The sequence below is a fragment of the Schistocerca cancellata genome, chromosome 4 (assembly GCF_023864275.1).
Source record: "Schistocerca cancellata isolate TAMUIC-IGC-003103 chromosome 4, iqSchCanc2.1, whole genome shotgun sequence".
Taxonomy (NCBI): Eukaryota; Metazoa; Arthropoda; class Insecta; order Orthoptera; family Acrididae; genus Schistocerca; species Schistocerca cancellata.
In genome coordinates this window covers 675,222,476-675,247,254 of record NC_064629.1, presented here as the reverse complement: position 1 = coordinate 675,247,254, position 24,779 = coordinate 675,222,476, and the positions used below count along the sequence as shown (strand labels likewise).

The following is a 24,779-nucleotide window of genomic DNA, read 5'->3' as shown; positions in this document are numbered from 1 at the left end:
CAGATTGCCCAGTATATAAGAAGAAAAAGAAGATACAGGAGTATAAGTCCCTTGATCATTTAACCTACACTGAAGCTCATAAGAAGTATGCACGTCTTCACCCTGTGTCCATGACGTCTAGTTATGCTTTAGTTACATCTTCACCCCTTCCTTACCCCAGTCCCGAACCCCTCTCCTCCCCCCCCCTCTCCGGCGGCTCCCACACCCTCTCTTCCAGGCGCCACTCCCTCTCCCCAGCCGGAGAAGTGTCCCATTTCTTCAGTGCCTGCCGGTCAAGGGCGCCCCTCCCGGGAGACCCCTTCCCAGCACCTTCCAGGCCAAAGGTCTGCTGCCACGCGATGACCGCGAGAACCACGGTCTGTGGGCCCCCAGGTTGCCCGATCTCTTTCCGTTCCCAATCTTGCTGCAGCTGGCTCCTTTACGCCGCACAGCCCTCCTTGATCTCAAACAGAAAAGAAGAAAAAAGCATAAGTCCCGGTACAAGGAGCCTCTGGTGTCACCAGAGGTCCCATCCCCAGCTTCGCAACCTGATTCTGACCTGTTGTTCATGGATGACGCCCCCTCCTTGTCGGTGACGGGTGGTGACCCGGCGCCATGACTGGCTGTAGCCTGTTCAACCCCCATTTGAATCATCGTTCTGTGGTTATCCAGTGGAATTGTAATGGAAATTACCGTCACCTTCCGGAGTTGATATCCCTTATTTTGTCTTACTCTGCAGCTTGTGTGGTTCTACAGGAATCTTGTTTTACTGATGATCACTCACCAACCCTCTGTGGGTTCCGTGTTTTCTGTCGAAATCGGGCCGGCTCCCTGTGGGCCTCTGGTGGCATTTGTACATTAGTCCGTACAGACGTTGCTAGCACGTGGATTCCACTTCAAACTACATTGGAAGCGGTTGCATCTCCCTCCTGACAGGACTCTTACACCTGCTGCCTTAACTGCCTTTCTTCAGCAACTTCCTCCTCCCTTCCTCCTTCTTGGGGATTTTAATGCTCATCATCCCTTGTGGGGCAGTGCATTTCCATCTACACGAGGTCTTCTCATACACCAGTTCCTTGCAGACCACGACTTGTATCTTCTTAATGATGGCTCACCTACTCATTTTAGTGCTGGTCGTGGTACCTTTTCTGCCATTGATCTTTCTCTTTCTTCTCCCTCCCTCCTCCCTTCATTACACTAGTCGCCACATAACGACCTTTGTGATAGTGACCATTTCCTGTTGATTCTCTCGCTCCCTTCCTGCTCCCCAATGGACAGGTTACCTCGTTGGTCTTCCAACATGCCGATTGGTCTCTATACACTGCACAGGTCGTGTTTCCTCCCTCTTTGTTGGGTTGTATTGATGACATACTACACGACGTGTGTGTGACGCGATTGTTCACGCTGCTAGCCTTGCTGTACTGCACTCATCTGGACCATTTCGCCGTCAACAAGTCCCATGGTGGAGTACGGCCATTGCCATTGCCATTGCCATCCATGATCGCCATCAAGCTTTGCAACACCTTAAGAGGTACCCATCCTTTCCCAGCCTTATTACTTTTAAATGCCTTCACGCTAAAGCCTGTTGCTTAATCAAACAGAGCAAAAGGATGTGTTGGGAATTCTTTGTTTCTTCCCTCGGTTCTACTGTCCCTATGTCACGGGCATTGGGCTACACTTCGGTCTCTCCAAGGTTGCCATCAGCAGTCCACCCTCCCAAGCCTTCACCTCCTGGATGGCCTTTGCATAGACCCATTGATTCTCACGGAACATCTTGCGACCCATTTTGCAACAGCATCAGCCTCCTATCCGGCTGCTTTCCTTTACCAGAAGCAGCGGGCCAAAGCTTCCACCTTATGTTTTACCCTTGTCAATCAGAATCTTACAATGAACCTTTTACTGAATGGGAACTTCTTTCCACACTTTCTTCTTCTCATGATACGGCCCCTGGCCGAGACTCCATTCATAACCAACTGCTTCAACATCTCAGTGCTCCACACCGTCAACATCTTCTCCGCGTGTTTAACCGTATTTGCCTCCAGGGTGACTTCCCTTCTCAGTGGAGGGACACCATTGTGGTTCCTGTCCTTCAGCCCGGTAAGAACCCCCTGTTTGTCCCCCCCTGCGGGTTCGGGGGTAAGAATAGGCTCGAGGTATTCCTGCCTGCCGTACAAAGCGACTAAAAGGAGTCTCAAAAGTTTTGGCCTTATGTGATGGTCCCCTCTCGGGTTTGATCTCCATCTTTCTAAATTCTTCTGAAGAGCAAGCCAATTGGAAGGGTGCCTTACATGGTGCACTGTATCCGTCATGCGTTGAGACCTTTAGCCAGCTTTCTCATCGTTGCAATGCTGTCCCGCTCATTTTGCATCTCTTGGGCGAGGATACGTCCCTGGGTGCGATTACCATGCAGCACTGTGCAGTGTTTCTTTTTGCTGCAATGACGACCTTGGACATTTTTGCACCTAAGATCCAGCACGGTAGCCAGTCCGTTGTGGTGGGGCCGCCATGTACCCTGTTGGTTGTTGCCCCCTGACAACACAGGGATCGCTCTGCTGATGTCTGCGCTGCTAACTCCCCACGTATGCCAACGAGTAGATGCCCATCTCCCTGGGGCATCGGGACTCCCAGCAATGAATCGTGGTACATCATCTCTCGCTGGTAGCCAGCCGCCAGCAGTCTCTAAGCGTTCTCGGGCTCAATTTAACGCTCAGAAATATGATCCGAAAATGTTCCCCTCCCTGGCCACACAGTGGGAGCAGCGTGAGTATCAAAATGGCACTGACAGTTATTCGCCCCAGTTCCTAGTTTGTACGAGATCTGATGGGGAGTCTTTCATGCCCACCAAGCCTCAGTTCTTTGTAGAGCATTTAGAGGACAAGTTTGGGGAAGTGGAGGGCTTGTCCAAAACACGCTCTGGGTCAGTTTTGATACGAACAGCATCCGCAGCCCAGTCACGCAGGTTACTTGCTTGTGACAAGTTGGGGGATGATAACGTTACCATCACACCACATAAGAGTTTAAATATGGTCCAGGGTATTATTTTCCATAGGGACCTACTTTTACAGTCTGATGACGAGCTGCGTGCCAACTTAGAGCATCGAGATGTTCATTTCGTCCGGTGTGTTCATCGGGGTCCGAGGGATAATCAGGTTGCTACCGGTGCCTTCATCTTGGCCTTCGAGAGTGATACATTGCTGGAGATAATCAAGGTGATGGTCTACCGTTGTGATGTCAAGCCCTATATCCCTCCCCCGATGCGGTGCTTTAAGTGCTGGAAGTTCGGCCATATGTCTTCCCGCTGTACTTCCAGCCTCACATGTCGAGATTGCGGACGCCCATCACATCCCGATACTCCATGTGCCCCGCCTCCCATCTGTGTCAACTGTGGAGAGCCTCATTCACCTTGCTTGCCAGACTGCAGAATCTTACAGAAAGAGCGCAAAATCATGAAATATAAGACCCTGGACTGACCGACCTATAGTGAGGCTAAGAGGAAATATGACCAACAACATCCTGTGATAATGACATCTTCATATGCTGCTGCTACATCAACCGTGCTAGCCCCATCAGTTCCGAGACTTCCAGCCGGATCGATGAACTGTACAACTCCACAAGCCCCCTTGCCCGTGGGGGGCTCTACCCACCCTGTTGCTCCTGCGCCACCTACCTCAGGAGCAACACCCTCCCACCCATTGTGGAAGTCCGTCCCCGCTTCTAAGCCGGAGAAGCTACCAACTTCTTCGGCTTCTCACGCTCGCAAGGGGTCCCTTGGGTCCCTCCCTTCCCAGGTTTCCACAAGCGGGAAGGCTGACGCCCAACAGTGGCATAAGTGCCCACAACCAGCTGGTTGTAGGGCTTCGCGATCCTCCTCTGTCCCGGAGACTGAATCGATGAAGCCCTCCCAGCCAGTGAAACACAAGGAGCAGCGTGAAAAATCCAAGAAGAAGAGCTCTAAGCCCAAAGAACTCATGGTGGCACCCACCCCAGTGCAACCTTCCAGCTCTGCGTCTGAGGATGAGGTGGAGATTCTGGCGTCTGCTGAGGACCTCGATCTCGCCGGTCCCTCAGACGCAATAGTTAGCACTTGCGTAATCTGCCTCCCCAGTCCCTTCACGCCTTTCTCAGCCATGGACAATATCATCCTCCAGTGGAACTGCAGCGGTTTCTTCCACCATCTTGCTGAGCTCCAACAACTCATCAGCCTTCACCCTTTCCTCTGCATTGCTGTTCAAGAAACTTGGTTTCTGGTCCTCCGTGGCTATCGGGGTTGTTACAGGAACTGGGCAGCTTATGAAAGGGTATCTGGTGGCGTCTGCATCTATGTCCTTCACTCCCTTCACAACGAGTCTGTCCCTCTACAAACACCTTTAGAGGCTGTCGCTGTTCGGGTGTGGACACCACAGTCTTTATCTTCCTCCAGATGGTGATGTCCCACAGCACGTCCTGGCTGCGCTGATAGTCCAATTGCCGCCATCTTTCTTGTTACTGGACGACTTCAACACCCATAACCCTCTGTGGGGTGGGTCAGTGGCAACAGGTCGAGGCGCCACCGTTGAGCATGTATTGACACAGCTCAACCTTTCCGTTTTAAATGATGGTGCTTTCACACATTTCAGTGTGGCGCATGGCACATACTCAGCCATCGACCTTTCGATCTGCAGCCCTAGCCTCTTACCATCTGTCCAATGGAATGTGCATGACGACCTGTGTGGTAGTGACCACTTTCCGATCTTTCTGTCACTGCCACAGCGTCACTCTCCTGGGCGCCCTTGCAGGTGGGCTATGAATAAGGCTGACTGGGACTTGGTCTCCTCCATAGCCGCTATTGAGCCTCTTTCTAATGAAGCCATTGATGCGGTGGTTCACTCGGTCACCACCGGCATCATTACTGCCGCAGAATCTGCCATTCCCCGTTCTTCTGGGCCCCTCGGCGGAGGACTGTGCCTTGGTGGTCGCCTGAGATTGCTGCGGCGATTAAAGATCGCCGGCGGGCGCTCCAGCGTCACAAGCGACATCCCTCCATAGAACACCTCATCGCCTTCAAATGGCTGCGTGCACGGGCCCGCCGCCTTAATCGCCAATGCAAGCAGGAGTGCTGCGAACAGTAAGTCTCCACTATTGGGCTCCATATCTCTCCATCGCAGGTTTGGGTCAAGATTCGGCACCTCTGTGGCTATTGGACCCCTGTCAGCGTCCCTGCACTCTCACTGAATGGAGCAGTTTGTACTAACTCCGACGTAATTGCAAACTGCTTAGCAGAGCATTTTGCTCTGAGTTCTGCTTCTGTGAATTACCCACTGGCCTTCCACTCCATTAAAGAGTGGGTGGAATGTCAGAGCCCTGTATTTCACACCCGCCATCCTGAATCCTACAATGTTACATTCAGTGAGTGGGAACTCCACAGTGCCCTAGCCGCTTGCCCTGACACAGCTCCCGGGCCAGATCGCATCCACTGTCAGATGCTGAAACACCTTTCAGTGGACTGCCAGCGACACCTCCTCGCCCTTTACAACCATATCTGGGTCAAGGGTGAGTTTCCGTTGCAATGGCGGGAAAGCATTGTTCTCCCCATTTTGAAACCTGGCAAGAACCCATTGGAGGTGGACAGCTACTGGCCTATTAGCCTCACCAACATTCTTTGCAAGTTGCTTGAACACATGGTGAGCTGGCAGTTGAGTTGGGTACTCGAGTCTCGGGGCCATCTGGCTCCATCTCAGGGTGGGTTTCGTAAAGGCCGCTCTGCTGCCGACAATCTGGTGAGCCTGGAGTCAGCCATCCGTACGGCCTTTGCCCGTCATCAGCACCTCATCGCTGTCTTTTTCGACATTCGGAAGGCATATGACATGACATGGCGCCATCACATCCTCTCTATGCTTCATGGTTGGGGTCATCGGGGTCCGCTGCCGATTTTCATACGCAATTTTCTGTCGCATCGTACCTTCCGCATGCAAGTCGCGGCCTCCCATAGTTCCTCCCGAGTTCAGGAGAATGGGGTACCACAGGGGGCTGTTTTAAGTGTCTGTCTGTTTTTAATTGCAATTAACGGACTCGCTGCAGCGGTGGGAACATCTGTCTCAGCTTCCTTACCTGATGACAACTTTTACCTTTACTATAGCTCCATTGGCATTGCAGCTGCTGAACGTCAGCTGCAGGACGCTATCCGCAAGGCACAGTCTTGGGCTGCAGTGCATGGCTTCCAGTTTTTGGCTGCCAAGACCTGCGTTATGCATTTCTGCCAGCAACGAACTGTTCACTCTGAGCCGCGGCTTTATCTTGCTGGCGAACTTCTTGCTGTGGTGGAGACACATCATTTTTTGGGTGTGGTTTTTGATGCCCGGCTGACTTGGCTCTCACATATTCGGCAGCTTAAACAGATGTGTGGGCAGCACCTTAATGCTCTGCAATGCTTGAGCCACACCAGCTGGGGTGCCGACTGATCTACCCTCTTACGGCTCTACCATGTGTTAATCCAGCCCCGTCTGGATTATGGGAGCCTGGCTTATGGTTCAGCATCCCCATCTGCGTTGCGGGTGCTGGACCCAATTCTTCACAGCGGGATCCGATTTGCCACTGGTACTTTCCGGACCAGCCCTGTGGACAGCATACTTGTGGAGGCAGGTGTCCCTCCACTGCGGTTACGGCGCCAACATTTATTGGCCGCTTATGCTACGCATGTTTGTAGCTTGCCCGGGCATCCTAACTATCGTCTTCTGTTCCCACAGTCGGTCGTCCATCTCCCAGAACGTCGACCCTGGTCGGGTTGTACGATCACGGTCCGCGTCAGAGAGCTTCTCTCCGGGCTTGGGGTTTTCCCTCTTCCACCTCCTTTCCGGGCCCCTCTGCGTACACCCCCGTGCTGTGCGCCTCGACCTTGCCTTTGGCTCGAATTGGCACAGGGCCCAAAGGACTCAGTCCCTCCGGAGGCCTTCCGCCGCCGCTTTTTTTCCATCCTTGCCACGTATCAGGGCTCTGGCATTGTATACACTGACGGTTCGATGGTTGCTGGTTGTGTCGGGTATGCTCTGACTCTAGGGGACCACTACGAACAACATTCATTGCCGGCTGGCTGCAGCATTTTCACTGCTGAGCTGGTTGCCATCTTTCGTGCCCTAGAGTATATCCGCTCCTGCTCAGGTGAGTCCTTCGTTATCTGTAGCGACTCCCTGAGAAGTTTACGAGCTATTGACCAGTGTCTCCCTCGCTCTCATCTGGTGATGGCTGTCCAGGAGTTCCTCCATGCTCTTGCACGTTGCGGCTGCTCTGTTGTCTTTGTGTGGACCCCCAGCCATGTTGGGATACCCGGTAATGAACATGTCGACCGCCTGGCCAAACAGGCCACCAGTGAACCGACTCTGGACATTGGCCTCCCGGAGACTGATTTGCGAGCAGTCATCCGCCGCAAAGTTTTTGCGCTTTGGGACGCTGAATGGCGTGATCTGACCACACCCAATAAACTCCGTGCTATCAAGGAGACGACGACTGTGTGGCGTTCCTCCGTGCGAGCCACTCACAGCGACTCAGTTGTCCTTTGTCGGCTCCATATTGGCCACACCCGGCTGACGCACAGTTATTTACTGCGTCGTGAGGACCTGCCTCTATGTCGCTGCAGAGCGGCCTTGACGGTGGTCCACATTTTGTTGGCCTGTCCCCTTTTAGCTGTGCTCAGGCAGACATTTGCACTGCCTGATACGCTCTGTGCCCTTTTAGCAGATGACTCTGCTGTGGCAGGCTTAGTTTTGCGTTTTATTCAGGCAGGGGGCTTTTATCACTTACTCTAAGTGTTTGTCCTTTTTTTGTGTTGAGTCTGGCATTTAGCCTACGGTTTTAGACTGAGTTTTTAATGTGTCTCTGGGTGGTTGGCCTTTCCCTTTTTGTCTCTCTGGTCGGCCAATCACTGTCCGACTCTGTGTGTTTTAATTCCTTTTGTCTGGTCTCTGTCTAAGTCTTTCTTGTCTTGTGTTGTCTGTCGTCCTTTCCATTGTCATTTTTATTCTGTGTGGGTGTTTTCAGTTTTGGAAAAAGGGACCGATGACCGTAGCAGTCTGGTCCTTTTAATCCCACAACTGACCAACCCCTGTTTGTCGAAAACTATCAACCAATTAGTCTGACAAATGTTGTTTGCAAGTTACTTGAACGGATGATAGCCCGTCGGCTCACTTGGGTCCTTGAATCTCGGGATCTATTGTTCCCTTACCAGTGTGGCTTCCGAGAGGGACGGTCTCCGATTGATCATTTACTTCACTTGGAATCTGCAGTTCGGCAGGCTTTTTCCCAGCGCCGCCATTTGGTTGCAGTATTTTTCGACCTTTCCAAGGCCTATGACATGGCTTGGTGCCATCACATCTTACTTACACTTCATCAGTGGGGTCTTCGGGGCCCTCTCCCGATTTTTATCCGCCAGTTCCTGTTCCATCGGTCGTTCAGGGTTCGGGTTGGTACTGTTTTTAGTTCTCCATGAACCCAGGAGAATGGCATCCCACAGGGTTCTGTATTGGGCGTACTTCTTTCCTCATTGCTATCGATGGACTTGTTGCCTCTGTTGGTCCTTTGGTCGCCCCTGCTCTTATGGGGATGATTTCTGCATTTGGGTTAGTTCCTTTACTATGGCCTCTGCAGAGCAGCAGCTCCAGGGAGCTATATGGCGTGCCTCTGCGTGGACCCTCTCACATGGGTTTCAGTTCTCTCCTTTAAAATCATGGGTGGTCCGCTTCTGTCGCCGTACTAATATCCACCGTGATCCGGAGCTCTATCTCAATGCACAACGATTATCTGTGGTCCTACAGTTTTGTCTCCTGGGTCTTCTTTTCGACAACAAGCTCACTTGGCTGCCTCATATCTGACTTCTGAAGGTAGGATGTTTCCGTAAACTCGATGTCCTTCACTTCCTCGCCCACACCTCTTGGGATGCGGACTGTTCCATCCTTCTCCGCCTTTATCGGGCTTTAGTGCTGTCTCGCTTGGACTATGGTGGTCAAGTTTATGGTTCAGCTGCTCCTTCATACTGCACCTGCTGGATCCAGTCCACCATAGTGGTATCCGTTTGGCCACCGGTGCCTTCCCTACTAGCCCTGTTGATAGTCTCCTGGTTGAAGCTGGGATCCTCTCCCCCCCCCACCCCCCACCCCACCCCCCCTTTCTGTTCGGCGGTCCCAGCATCTGGTTTCTTATGCAATCACTATCCATTCCTCTCCCACTCATCCTTCCTATTCTATCCTGTTCCCAGACCATGGACGTCACCCACCTGATTCCCGCCCTCGGGTGGGTTTACCGGTTGGGCTCCACCTTGCGTCTCTTCACCGCCGTGATTTTCAGCTTCCTTCTTTGTCCTGTCTCCCACACTCCCTCCCCAACTTTCCCAGATTTTGCATTGCTTTGTTCTTCACAAACCTTACATCTCCTCTGAGGCCATTGCCACATTTCTGTATTTAGAATCAATTTAAGGAAATGGCTTCCACCGAGTCTGTTTACAGGTAAACTATTTTGAGTGGAAGTTGATTCAACCAGACCTCATATCAAAGCTGCTGCCAATTCAGTAATGAAGTCAACAAAATTTTTGCTAGTGGGACATGATTTTTTAGATGAAACATACAGATTTACAATCATCATGATGATAATGTGAAACAATCAGACAATGGAAAGTCCAAGTTCAGATATCAACATCATGAAAAGGATGGATTGCTACTCACCATAAAGATAACATGCCAAGTTGCAGACAGGCACAGCAAAAAGACTGTTCCCTTGTGCTTTCTGCCAAAGCCTTCTCCAAACTTCAAAACACACACACACACACACACACACACACACACACACACACACATGGAATGGGAAGGATCGTGTGTAAGATGTCCTCATTTCTGGACATTATGATAGATAACCAAAGTCTTGATGAAGGATGTGGTTCAGTTGTTCCAGTCCAGGGTGGTATTGGACGATGAAGAGTGTGCTCCATTGTAAAATCAATATATATATACACAAGCAGGCACACCTCACACACACATGACTGCTATCTCCAGCTACTCTGGCCAGAGTGCAGCTCATATCAAACAGAAGCAGCAGTCTAGAGTGGGAGGGGTTGGGGAAGGGGTCAAATGGCTCCAAGCACTATGGGACATAACATCTGAGGTCATCAGTCCCCTAGACAGAACTACTTAAACCTAACTAACCTAAGGACATCACACACATCCATGCCTGAGACAGGATTCAAACCTGCGACCGTAGCAGCAGTGTGGTTCTGGACTGAAGTGCCTAGAACCGTTCGGCCACAGCAGCCAACGTGGGGGAGGGATGGTAGGATAATGGCGGCAGTGAGAGAAGACCACTGTGTGGTAGAGCATGCAGGGACTGGATGGCAACAGTACAAGGCTGCTATGCGTAGTGTCAAGGAGGATGTAGGGGGGAGGGGTTGGGGTGGAAAAGTAGAGGAGGAGAGAAGGGGAAAAGAATGGTGGGTTTGTTTTCAGAAAACAGTGCACAGTGAGGCTGAGGGAACATCAGTTGGCAAGAGGTAATAGGACAGAGTTTGATGGAGGGTGTTGGGACAGTAGGTTACCATAGGTTGAGGCCAGGATGATTTCTGATGCAGAGAATGTGTTGCAATGATAAGTTCCGTCTCTGCAGTTCAGAAAATCTGATGGTGAAGGGGAGGATCCATATGGCCTGGATTATAAACCAGCCATTGAAATCAAGCATGTTATGTTCATCTGCACATTGTGCCAGAGGGTGGTTCACTTTTCTCTTGGCCACAGTTTGGCAGTGGCCATTCACTTAATGGATATCTGGTAGGTAGTCAGACTAACATGAAAGGTAGTGCAATGATTGCAACAGAGTTGGTATATAATGTGGCTGCTTCCACAAGTGGCCCAGTCTATAGTGGTATAGGATAACCCTGTGACAGGACTGGAATAGAAAGTGCTGGGTGGGTGGATTGGGTGAGTGTGGCACCTGGGGTTATGTTTCCTGTGGCAAGAGTTTGGGACTGGGAATGACATAAGGATGGACTAGGATGTTGTGGAGCTGAGAAACAGAACACCACTTTAGTAGGGGTGGGGAGGATCATGTGTAGGATGTCCCTCATTTCTGGACATCATGACAGATAATCAAAGTCTTGACAAAGGATGTGATTTAATTGTTCCAGTCCAGGGTAGTAGTGAGTGACGGAGAGTGTGCTCCATTGTAGCTGTTTCTTTCGGGAAGTGTGAGGATGGGGGGTGTGGGGCTATGGCACAGGAAATTTGTTTGTGGATTAAGTTTGAAGGATAGTGCCTGTCTGTGAAGGCCTTAGTAACTTTCACTGTGTATGTGCTTGCACATGTTCCATTTTACACTCAAATCGGCATGTGGGCATGAATAGCTATGGAAGCAAGTTTTGCTGTTGGCACATATTAGTTTGCCACTGCATTTGACTCTGTTGTCTATGACAAAATAAATTTCCATGACTTCTGAATCAGATGGCACTTTCCAATAACAGTCTTCCTCTACAATGAGGTCCTTCTTTGTATCTACACTCGAATTATGCCTGCAATGAATATCTTTCACTTTGCTGGTGAGATTTCTTGTCATCATCACTATTATCCGGTTTTGTCTTTGACAAAAGATATAAATACAATAAGAGCTTTATCAAGATGCTCAACATGGTTCAAAGTCCGATACATTCTTTCGATATGCATATTCGTGTACAGCCCAGCATGCAGTTTGTGGCAATAGCTCAGAATGTGAGTTATGTACATAGTTCCCCAGAAAGTAGGTCCCATAGTCTGCTGCATCAGAATCATGGTCCAAGTTTGCTCCTATAGCAAGCAACATAATTTCAAATGCAGCAACATTTCTTCTGTAACAATGTCCTCAGGATCTTGTACACCTCTGCTTAGTTCTCTCGGCCTCTTACTTTAATGTTTGTTTTTCCTCCAGGCCTTGTCTCTGTGCCATGTACGATAGGACCTCTTTTTCTGAGATTCCATAGAAACCTTCCACACAGTAAAGAAACTTCAGTGAAATCCTCAACTTTTACTCAGTTGAAGAGTAGGGACAGTAGTTGGTGATAGTTTCTTTTTGTATGAGGAATGCACAAGGAAATCTTTGTCTCATATCATCAAACACCACTAATGTTGTCAGCTCAAAATCATAATTATTGAGTCCATGTGCTCCATGTATACAAATGCAGATGGTCCCATACTACATCAGATTTACAGTCTGCGCATTATTCATTATAGTGAACACAAAATTTGTGCTTTTCAGCTCCTAGTGTGATTCATTAATTGTATCCTTCATGCACCCACACCCCTACAGTGGCAACAGCATTTTGATGCTTAGCCGTTGCAGAGCACAGATTGTAGTAACGCTCAGTGTTATATATGTCTTGTCTCATTAACGGACGAATTCTTTCAAGTAGAGGGTCAGAAAATGAGTCTCGTACTTTATCTAGTTTAGCGTGGAAAGGTATTTTCCTTGCGATATCCACTGCTGTACTTTCCTTTTCTATTCCATTCAGTCCCAAGTGACTTAAGTCATCTGTGTGGCCAATGTAAGTAGAAGCAAATTTGACATGACTCAAGTTACCTATAGCATGAGTGACCTTTATTTTTATGGGTCATTCACAGATTTTATTACTGCCTGGTATTTTAGCAATCTATTGTCATTATTTTTAGACTTAAAATTCCCTCCCTCAGTGATGACATAATAATAAGGTCTTACACTATTGTCAGCAGCAAAACGTGAGCCACGATATTTTACAGACATTGCCTGTGTGACTTCTGTTTCCACTTTCCATTGTGTGCTGATCATAAGCATTCAGAATAATTCTGCTCTGTGACAACTTTGTAGTTACATATGTTACAGCTCACTGACCTAGTCTGAGTCGATGTCTCACTGTGATGATCTTGCTGATGTCATTTAAAATTGTACTCATAGCTCAAATTCTGGCCACAGATTTGACAGTTATACACTAAAGATTCCTGGTGCTTTAGATACAGCACAATAGTGTCACTTACTCTAGGTGTGCCTTTGAAACATGCTTCCACAAATTTTTGTTGTGTTTGTATCCATTCCCGTATTCTGAGCACTCAAACTGAAATGACATTGAATAGACAATGCCACCAAAAGCAATAATGGAGAGCCACTGCTTTCTTCAATGGTTACACTACCAAATGCAATAGCGGAAGGCTATTGGCCCTACTTTCTTCACTCACTAAAAGCAAAAGCAACTGAAAATGGGAGAAGAATAAAGCTTTGAACCACTAAAATACCCTATTCAGTCTGCATTTCCAGTGAAGCGCTGGAGCAGGTAGTAAGAGCCATAGCAGGAAGGATTTCCATGTCACTTTGCAAACTGTAGCAGTCTGGCTCTTCCTGCTAGCATTTATTGTGGAGCTCCAGGATGGCATCTTGTCACTAACGTAAAGTGTCTAAACAGGGAAATTCCGTTGATTACTCTGTTGTTTTCTCTTTTCATCTGCCTCACAAGTTTACTGTATTCAACGTAGAATTATATGCAATCTTGCACTTGAACAGTTAAGATGTGTTACGGGTCCTAAATTCCTTGTCTCTTCCGATTCCCCAAATGCCCTTCACTCTTTGCAACATATGTATGTAGCAAATAAACTAGTCCAGGATATCTTCCTGTGACTACAAGGACTGGAGAAGGAGGCATCTTTCTGCTGGGTGCCAGGACACATGGATATTGCTAGGAACGAAATGGCATATATAGCAGCCAAGGAGGCATGTTGTGATCCTCAGTTAGTTCAGTGTTCCATCCCCCCACCCCTCCCTGTGCTATTGCCTTGTTGTCAAGGTACACAGTCATGCGTCATGCATCAATGGGAGGAAAGGTGGCTGAAAGTGACAGACTATAAGAGGTACCTAGTAAAGTTCACAGCACAGCTGTGGCACATCTTCCAGACACACAGGCATAGACTACAGCCCTATGACAGATGGCTTCTAGCTACAGTGGGAGGACCCTCCAGTACTTGTGGCGGACACATCACTGTGCACGACATTTTATTGGACTGTGTTTTTTCTTTTTTTTAAAGATCAGAGTACAGTGCCAGATTTGCCCTTGATTTTAAGTGATGGTCAAACAAATGTGGTGAGAGTTTTAAGGTTTTGTGATATACCCAACTTGTTTCTAAAATTTTTAGGGAGATGTTCTTAATGTGTTAACAGGGTGACTGGCTTCCCCATATTTTTTGTAAGTGATCAGCCAGTCACATCTCCCCGTATCATTATTTCAGTTCCTCTGTCATTTTACTTGTGTTTTTATCCCGTGTAGACCTCCATGTACCCTTTCACCATTGTCATAAGGCGTATGAGATAGAGTGCTTGTGTGGATCAACAGAAATGAGATGGGAGTGGGTGAGTGTTTGTTAATTTGTAGGTTTACTGCTCACTGTATGATAACATTTTTAGGTATTATATCCATGTTTGTTTCTTTTAATATTTGTAAGGGTGCTAATAACCTCTTGTTTGATTGCCCATAAACTCCGAACACAACTACTAATGCCACAACATCCAACCACTTGCCACATGGATCATGCCCATGTGGAAGATCCAAGCACAAGACCTGCTCAATCCACTCACCCAGTACTTCCTATTCCAGTCCTGTCACAGGCGTATCCTACACAATCAGAGACTGGGCCACTTGTGAAAGCAGTCATGTTATATATCAACTGTGCTGCAATCATTGCACAATTTTTTTATGTTGGTACGATTACCAACCAGCTATCCAACAGAATGACTGGCCACCATCAAATTGCAACCATGAGCAAAGTGGACCACTCTGTGGCACAACATGCAGATGAACATAAAACGTTTGATTTCAATGGCTGCTTCACATCCTGGAGCATCTGAATCCTCTGCTCCACCATTTCTGAACTGTGCAGATGGGAGTTGTCCTTACAACACATTCCCTGCACCCGAAACCATCGTGGCCTCAACCTACGGTAACCGACTGTCCCCACACTCTCCACTCAATGGTTTCTGCCCCCTCTGTCCTATCACATCCTCTCAATTCTCCTCCCCTTACCCTCGTTGTGTACCACTCTCTGCCAATGCACCCACTGCTCTTTCCCATTCTCTGCTCTTCTCTTTCCATCTCCCCCCTCCACTCTCCATCATTACCCCTCCCCCCACTGCCTCCTAACACTGTGCCTGGCAACTGTGTCCTGCTGCCACCTAGTCTCAGCACACTCCGACAGGCAGCACTGACTTCTCTCTGCCCACTTGTACCCTGTTATCCCTCCCCTTCCCTTTTCCCTGTCCCACTCCGGATTGCTGGTTAGTTTTGACGTGAGTTGCTTTCTGGCAAGAGCGGCCGGAGACAGCAGTCATGTGTGCATGAGGTGTGGTTGCTCGTGTAAGTCCATAGATATGTGAGTGGCTCGAAGACTTCTACATCTACATATATACTCCGCTAGCCACCAAGCGGTGTGTGGTAGAGGGCACTATTCTCGCTGAGGTCATATTCCCCCCCCCCCCCCCTCTCTGTTCCACGTTCGGATCACGCGAGGGAAAAACTACTGTCTGAACACCTCAGTACGAACTCTAATTTCCCCAATCTTTGAATGGCGATCATTGCGCGATTTGAAAGTTGGTGGTAAAAATATATACATCCTCAGCAAAGATCAGTTTATGGAATTTAGTGAGCAGCCCCTTCCGTTTAGTGCGTCATCTATCTGCAAGTGTGTCCCACTTCAGGCTTTCTATGAGATTTGTAACGCTCTTGCGATGGCCAAATGTACCAGTCGCAAATCTTGCCGCTCTTCTTCGGACCTTCTCAGTCTCTTGAATCAGATCCAACTGGTAAGGGTCCCATACAGATGAACAATATTCTAAGACTGGATGAACGTACGTATTGTAAGCAATTTCCTTTGTTGAAGGACTGCATTGCTTCAGGATTCTACCAATAAATCGCAATCTAGAGTTCGTCTTACCCATTACTTGTGTAATCTGACCATTCCATACGAGATCTTTTCGAATAGTCACACCCAGATACTTGACGGACGTTACCGCTTCCAAAGACTGGGCATTTATTTTGTACTCATACATTAATGTGGATTTTCACTTTGTTATACGCAGTAGGTTACACTTACTAATATTGAGAGATAGCTGCCTGTCATTACACCATGCATTTATTTTCTGCAAATCCTTATTGATTTGTTGACAACTTTTGTGTGATACTACTTTCCTGTACACTACAGCATCATCGGCAAACAGTCTAATGTGGATGTCAATACCATCAACCAGATCGTTTATGTAAATCATAAAAAGCAGCGGACCTATTATGCTGTGCTGTGGCATACATGATGATACGGTTGTTTCTATTTAAGTCTCCCCATTCAGGACGACATACTGATTTCTATCTGTTAGAAAACTTTTTACCCAACCACATATGTCACGAGATAGACCATAAGCACACACTTTTTGGAGCAAGCGACAGTGCGAATCTGAGTCGAATGCCTTTCGAAAGTCGAGGAATTGGGCATCAACCTGGGAGCCGGTATCTAGAGCCTGTTGTGTATCATGCACAAAGAGGGCCAGCTGTGTCTCCCATGACCACTGTTTCCTAAAACTGTGCTGGTTTCTGCAGATGAGCTTCTCAGAGTCTAGAGAGGTCACTATATTTGAACACAAAATATGTTCCATGATCCTGCAGCAAATCGATGTCAGTGAAATTGGCCAGTAATTATGTGCATCCGATTTTCTACACTTTTTATAGATTGCTATGATCTGGGCCTTCTTCCAGTCCCATGGAACTTTACACTGTTCCAATGATCTGTGATGGATAAGAATGGTGCTACATTTGTAGCATAGTCAACATAAAATCTTACAGGGATACTGTCTGATCCAAATGCCTTCCTGGCATCTAAGGATCTTAACTGTTTTACAATCCCAGATACACTAAACACTATGTCAGCCATCCTTGCGTTTGTTCAATAATTGAAATGGGGAATGGTGCTGCAGTCCTCTACCGTAAATGAGTTTTTGAAAGCTAGGTTTAGAATTTTGGCCTTCTGTTTATCATCAACCGTTACATTACCCATACTGTCAGCAAGAGAAGGTATTGAATTATTTGTAGCATTCATAGATTTTACGTATGACCAAAATTATTTGGGATTATTTTTAGAATCTGCAGATACAATATTGCTTTCAAATTCATTAAAAGGATCTCTCGTTGACCTTTTGGCTGCTGCTTTGATTTCTTATAATTTCTGTTTGTCAGCAAGGCAGTGACTATTTTTAAAACGACTGCGCAAAATTCCATGCTTTCTCAGCAGCTTCGTAATATGTTTGTTGAACCTTTCCCTCCCCTATATTTTTGCTAGGCACATATTTCTCTAGCACATGGTGAACAATACCTTTAAATTACGACCAAAGATGCTAAATATCTTTGTGTCCCATAGTGACTGCTTGGACTGCTTCTAGGTAATGGAATGCTTATAAGTAATAGAACCCAGTATGTTGTTCTCAACGACATATGTTCATCAGAGGTGAGGGTAAATGATTTGGTGGACAGGGTGGGCAGCAATCTCCTGTTGTTTGCTGCTGATGCTATGGTATATGGTAAGGTGTCGAAGTTGAATGACTGTAGGAAGATACAGGATGACTTAGACAAAATTTCTAATTGGTGTGATGAATGGCAGCTAGCTCTAAATATGGAAAAATGTAAGTTAATGTAGATGGGTTGGAAGAACAAACCTGTAATGTTTGGGTACAGTATTGGTAGTCTCCTACTTGAAATATCGGGGCATAATGTTGCAAAGTGATACGAAATAGAACGAGCATATGAGAACTGTAGTAGGGAAGGGGAATGGTTGTTCTTGGTTTATTGGGAGAATTTTAGGAAAGTGTGGTTCATATGTAAAGAAGACTCTGTATAGGACGCTGGTATGACCTATTCCTGACTACTGCTAGTGTGTTCAGGATCCGTATCAGATCAGATTGAAGGAACACATCAAAGCAATTCAGAGGTGGGTTGCTATATCTGTTACCAGTGGACTCGAACAACACGTAAGTTTTACAGAGATGCTTCGGGATCTCAAGTGAGAACCCCTGGAGGGAAGGCGACATTCTTTTCAACGAACACTATTTAGAAAATTTAGAAAACCGGGATTTGAAGCTGACTGCTGAACAATTCTACTGCTGCCAACATACATTGTGCATAAGGATTGAGAAGATATGAGGCGAGAAATTAGGGCTCATACAGAAGCATATAGACAGTCATTTTTCCTTTGCTTTTTTTGCGAGTGTCACAGGGGCAGAATGACTAGTAGTAGTGGTACATGGTACCCTCAGCCATGCACCATATGGTGGGTTGCAGAGTATCTGTATAGATGTAGATGTAAAATGTGTGTGTGTTTTCTTTTCTGAAAGAAGGCTTTGGCCGAAAGCTCATGTTTATCAGTCTTTTCGTCATTCCTGTGTGCAGCTTAGTGTGTCATCTTTATGGTGAGTAGTAATTTATCTTTTTCATGATATTGTTAAAATGTGAAAAAAACCTTTCTTCCACCACTTTCTTTTCTTCCTCTCAAAAGGGCAGTAGCCCATTAGATGGTTGCTCTGAACCACTCCAGCCTTTTTTTGATTATAATCCAAAATACAGGCAAGTTTCTTCTCCATGGTTCCTAATTTTGTTCTGACATCAACATTGGCTACAGTTATTTTGTGTTTGTCATTAAAAGAAATGCGTTCTTAATGTCTTTCTATTACACAGAAAGCAAATGGTCTCACCTGTGAAATGAAAGTTCATTACTTCTCCAATTTCTGGGCAATTAGGTCTTAAGCTAGCCCTTTTCCATTTATCATTACTGTACTTAGAAGACTATCTTGAAAATAAATATAAAGCATATTGCAGACAGCAACTGATTTGCACTGTGTGTCACATTGTGAGGCGCAGAGCATGGCAACGTGAGTAAATGCTGAAAAGCAAGTAGCACACATTATTATCTGTACTACTTTCCCACCAATATGATCTGTGATTTTTCATGGTAGAACAAGCATCATAGAGGACCTTTATGCAGATAACAGAAGTAAGACAGAAGTTGGAATATGCTGAGAAATGGCTAATGAAGGGCCTATGGCACTTGTCTTTTTGGAATATAATCTGTGTGACATAGGAGTGTTGCTCATCTCCAGAGTATTAACAGTTTCTACTGAAACTCTGTCATATCTTGATGCCTTTCCTTTCTTCATACCACAAATGGGTTTATACCTCTCTTCTAGCATTACATGAGAAATTTCACTACTTTCATGATTAATTGTCTATAATTTTTTATTGCTTCCTTTAACAATACAAACAGTAAAAGGATCCTTGTAATGCTTGTACATTTTTCTCTCATGTTGTTACTTACTGTGCCATCTGTCTTTGTAACTGATAAAATGTGCTGCCCTCACCAACACAAGCTTTTTTTATTCATGTTCATCATACTTAGGTGGTTTTCAAAAACTGTAAAGGAAAGTCCTTGGTGGAATGTCAATAATTTAAGCAGTAAATGTAACAAGTCTAAACAAGACTAAGAGTGTTGTTAGCTATCAGACAAATTGTTCCTCAGATATTAAAACACAGATACACCTCTACAACTATATTGTTTCAGCTGACTACATTGTACTAGCACTGCAGCCAAACTGCACTCTTGTTTATCAGCAACTCAGTGTCTCATCTATTCAGCATGTTGTTACATTTAGTCTTTAAATTATATATATTTATATTGTTTTTAATTGTTTGTCATACCAAAATTTTATTGTAACATTTCTCATTCTCTCAAAGACATTTGTGTATAGTTTTATGTAATTCAGCATATTCTGTTGTGTCATTATTGTGTGCTTGAAACTGTTGCCTCCTCTGTAATAGCTCCAGCATTCCATTTGAGATTTTCTTTTCTTGTGGTTTCTTTGTACATGCATTGTACATGCAATATCATTTGCTGTTTCCAAAAGTTCCCTTTTTACATAATCTCTCTTTTTTTGTATGCCTTTATGTCCTTCATTTTCTAAAATGCTGGACTCATTTCTTAATTTAATTTAATGTGGTATACGTCCTTGTTCTTACGAGGGGAGGCCACAATGTTGGGATCACATATTTACTTCAAACTTGTACACCTTTAGTAGGCCATTAATACTACATAATGTGCAAGTAGTAAGATGCACTACTATGGCAATTCCAAGAAAATCGCAAGAGAAGTTTTATGCGGCTGTTATGTGGCGTATGTCCGTGTTAGTATGTGCCGGCAGTTAGAGTTCATGGTGGTCAAGTGATTAACATTCCAGCTTCATAAGACAAAAATGTATGAGGCAATGGTTTGACTCCTGCCCAAATATAATTATTAATCTTTTTTTTCGTCACTGGTCATATTATTTAATTTGTATGGCACTTGAAAGATAATATAATGAAAAAAACCACGTGCATTTTGCATGAAGTATATGCATGAAGTTACAGTTTATGTTTTCCATTTCTGCATGACAAATATCATCCTGCAATGTGTGATGTTGAGAGCACATCTGTACATTACTCTTGTGGTGTGGCACATTGTGACTTTCTATATTAATGATTGTGAATAATGTCATTCATATCGTTATATATTGAGGTTTGACTTGGGCTTTCTGAGTCTGTTACTCGTCCTTGAAAATTTAATCACAAATAGTAAATAGTCAAATAACATTTGAAATTCACTACAACTTCATGAAAATGCATGTGGTCTTTTTGTTTTTTCATTATATTACCTCTCAGATGTCGCGTGATTTAAATAATGTGACCAGTGATGAAAAAAACATAAGCTGAAAAGTATGTGGTAGCAGGATTTGAACTGTTTCCTTGTCAACAACTCATTTACTAAGCGCTAATGCTAACCATATGACCACAATGACTTCTTACAACAGGCATCTTCGCACGGATACATCAGTTACATAAAAGACGTGGAAACTTTCTCTTGCCATTTTCTTGGAACTGCCAGAGTAGTACACCTTACTACTTTCACGTTATGTTGTTTGAATGGCCTACTAAAGGTGTACAAAGTATGAAGTAAATCCATGATCCCAATGTTGTGGCCTCCCCTTGTTAGATAAATTCTTATAATTTACATTTCTGATTTCATGACATAATTCTTTTTGTAGCTTTGTACCTATTTTTACTTTGCATCTTACTAGTGTTTGAGTACTTGCAATTTGGAAGTGGTCAACAATTTTAATATGAGGTTAGCTGCTCAGTTTTTTACCATTACATAGTCTCTCCTTCTTCTGTTGTGAATATGAAAAAAGTTAATTCAGAAAGCAAATAACTGAATCCTGTTTTATTAACAGGAAACAGTATACAGCTTAAAAATAAATGTACTCTTAGTTGTTCAGTTTGTCATTGTGCGTAAATATTTTTGTACCATCACCACCAACCACTAATCCCACCACCATTGCAGAAAGTGATTAACTATCATTTTTTCCAGTGTGTTCAGAGACCTATAGGAGATGTTCATCCGTAACACTCACTCCCACTCCACACACCCCTTCTCCTGAATTATGTACACTTTCCAAATGTATCTGTTGATATAATAATGCTAAATTTTTGTATGTTTGCTAGGTGATGCAATACCCAGATTGATGGCAAATTTTGAAGAGTATATGAGATACCTTCCATCAGAGTTGAAAGAGAGAGCTATGAGTGCATTTGGAGGCATCTTAAGACTGCAGGTAACTTTAAATGCTTTGTAAAGTTATTGTTGAGACTGTATAGTCAGAACAGTGCCCTTTTCATGGAAGGGGGAGTGGGGGAATATTATCTTTGGCTTACTATATACCTATTAAATATTACCAATGCACAAATTCAGCCAATTGACTGTCACTATTACCTTGTATGAGAATGGGCTTGTCATGGAACTTGTAGACTTCTGATATTGTATGATGCAAGTTCCATTATTCCGTGAATGTCCAGTCCTAAAACACTGACAAACTGAGGTGATCAGCTCTTGATATAATCCCTAATCTCTGGCTGGTTGTCGTGCCTTCTGAAATTGCACTTATTTGGGCATGGGCATGGGCTAGAACTGTACAATTCATGACTCCCTAAAATATGCATGAATTACAGGTTTTTAATTATGTAATGGAATGGACCACCCAGTAGCGCAGTGTATATATTTACAGAATGTGTTTAGTTTGAACGCAATGTTCCTTCACACATGTATACATGTCAGAAGGAACACACACTGCTGACAATTACAGCAGTATTCAATTAGGAAATGTATTTGCAAACAGACACTGTTAATACTGACACTGCACTAATGTATTTTATGCCAAAACAAAGCAATCTGACAAGAAAAACAAAGTCTGTCCCTATGCAGGAATCACACAAATTGTGTATGAGCAGTAAGGGGCGTAGGCTATAGGACATTTGGAAGTTTGGGTTGGTCCTGGAGGCGTGCTCGGATAGCCAAAGTAGTTGAGACGTCCGCTTGCAACAAGCGGGAAATCTGGGTTCGAATTTTTCATTGTTTTAGTTTTCAGTTAATTTTTTGTAATTTTGGCTGGTAAGAACCGATACTCTAACAAAGGATATTACTGTATCCTGCTCTTACAGAATAATACTGCAGCAATAAAACATGAACTAGAGAAAAAAAAAAGAAAATAAAACTTAAATTGCAAAGGAAATGCGCCTTGTACAACAACAAAACACGGTGCTGATACAAGCGTCTGCCAACAGCAAAATGTGTGAAGGGCTTTAGGGAGACTTTGCAGCACTTCATAACAACAAATTGCTTCCAATGCGCTTGACGTCACAACTGTTTGCATTTAGATTCGTTTTAGTAGGTACGAGCAATGCACATGCGCAGTTGAGTCGTGGATGAGTAGTACCTTCTCCCGCTTCTGGATACAGAAATGTGGTTGTTGGCTGTGTAAGCAGTCAGAGCAAGCAGCTAGATGCAACCAGGCAAAATTTTACTCTCGCCCCCAACCTGCCAGATTCATGCATGCACGTCAGACCTGTATCTATGGGGGCAATTCATATTCTTGAGGGAAAGAAACCTTGTTTCACAAAGTGTCTAGTATCCAGCGCACATTGGTCTATTGATTACTCAGATGATTTTGAAACGCATCCCTGTTGGTTTTTGAACACATTCTAAGCTGACTTCTGAATGAATCGTAAGTTGATTTTTGAATGTGTGCATAGTGTACGTGATGTCTACGTCAGGGGAATCCTTGTCGTATCTAGAAATAAACTTCCCTGCAGGCAAAAAGAGATGGGGCTATACGAGCTGAGTGGAGTAAAGCCATACAGGTAAATGCTGATCACTGTCTGGTTATGTGGTTGATTGGGTTTGCGAATGACCAGCGTTGTTATAATTACTAGCGAAATCCATAGATTCAGACTACCAGAGTGAAAATAAACGACTAACAGGAATAACAGGTAAGAAAGATTACGTATTACCTGCTCAGTGTATCCAAGAAAATGAAATTTTGACAGAAAATTTTTGGTCAGATCGTTACACTAGCAAGGGCCAGTTGTACAGTCTCTGGTTAGCAGTCGCTTAAGTTCTATTCTGGAATTAGCATGGAAGACGCGTTGTACAAACATGTAAAAACTCCTAACTGGAGAATAATCACGCGATAACTAAACCGGTGATTCTGGCAGGGTTACTGAAGTTACCCGGCAAATAAGTTTTGACAATGGCAGGAATAGTTCCGGAGTTAGTGATGACAAGATTTTGTTAGAATTAGGAAGGACATTGCACAAATTACGGAAGAATATGACAATTCCAAACTTATATAAAAATTTCATACTACTACGTTTCGATCTCATGCTTGAGAAACTGGAGTGTATGAATGAAATGTGACACTAACAAAGTTTTTTGCTTGTAGTAGGCCTACTAGGCATTTGATATTGGTACTTCGTGAATTATATATATTCTGTCATGTTATAAAAATGACCATTTGTGCCAAAAGAGCCTGGTTTATTTTATGTATGTTATAACTGCTGCAATATTAGAAAGGCCTGTTTTGTTTTATCTAGCAGACAGTGACAAAATAGACATAATCAGATTGAGACACCACACCAGTCTTGGACACTATTTGTATTAACAGCTTTTGCAGTATTAGACAGCGACTTTTCGATTTTTCATGTAGCAAAACGTTTGACGAACTTTGTGGAGGTAATAGATTCTTTTGCAGAAAGGAAAGTATGCCATGTAAAGCTGTAGCAAGATTAGAGAGAAAAAATTCTAGGAGCTAAGGATTGAAGAAAGGTGTACTGTCTTGCTTGTCTTTTGTCTTTCTGGTTTTATCTATCCTATATTTAGTTTTATGTCAAGAAAAAGAGAAAGGTATTGCCTAATAGTCAATAAAGAACGCAATTTTTCTGAGCTCTTGTTCTCCTGATTACAAATGATCCTGTCGAGTATTAATGCGAGGTTTTTTAAGAGGTGCAGAATGTCAAACCGGCCGACTGGGGACAGTAGAGGCACCAAATACGCTGATAAAAAAAATCACGACACCAAAAATTAATCAATGTAGTGTAAAGAAATTTCAGGAATACATTTTTCTGGGTAACATATTTAAGTGATTAACATTGCATGATCACATGTTAATGTAAGCACGACATAAACCATTGCAAATGTGAAATGCTGGTACATAAATAACCTGTGTAATCAGCGGAATGTTGATTGCAATCATGCAGATGTGCATGCATTGTGTTGTACAGGTGCTGGGTGTCAGTTTGTGGGATGGAGTTCCATGCTTGTTGCACTTGGTTGATTTTTAATGCTGTTTATGGATGACTCTGGAGTTGTCATCTGATGTCCCATATGTGCTTGATTTGAGACAGATCTCAAGAT

At 44.7% G+C, this 24,779-nt stretch overlaps 1 protein-coding gene across 1 annotated transcript in view; it reads left to right on the top strand.

The window, feature by feature from the left end:
* The window catches only part of LOC126183588 (26S proteasome non-ATPase regulatory subunit 5-like), a 190,527-nt gene that overhangs the window by 133,416 nt on the left and 32,332 nt on the right, over positions 1-24,779 (top strand). The window contains exon 6 of the mRNA XM_049925686.1: positions 21,536-21,645. Coding sequence (XP_049781643.1) covers positions 21,536-21,645 — 110 coding nt within the window. The remainder of the gene's footprint in view (positions 1-21,535; positions 21,646-24,779) is intronic.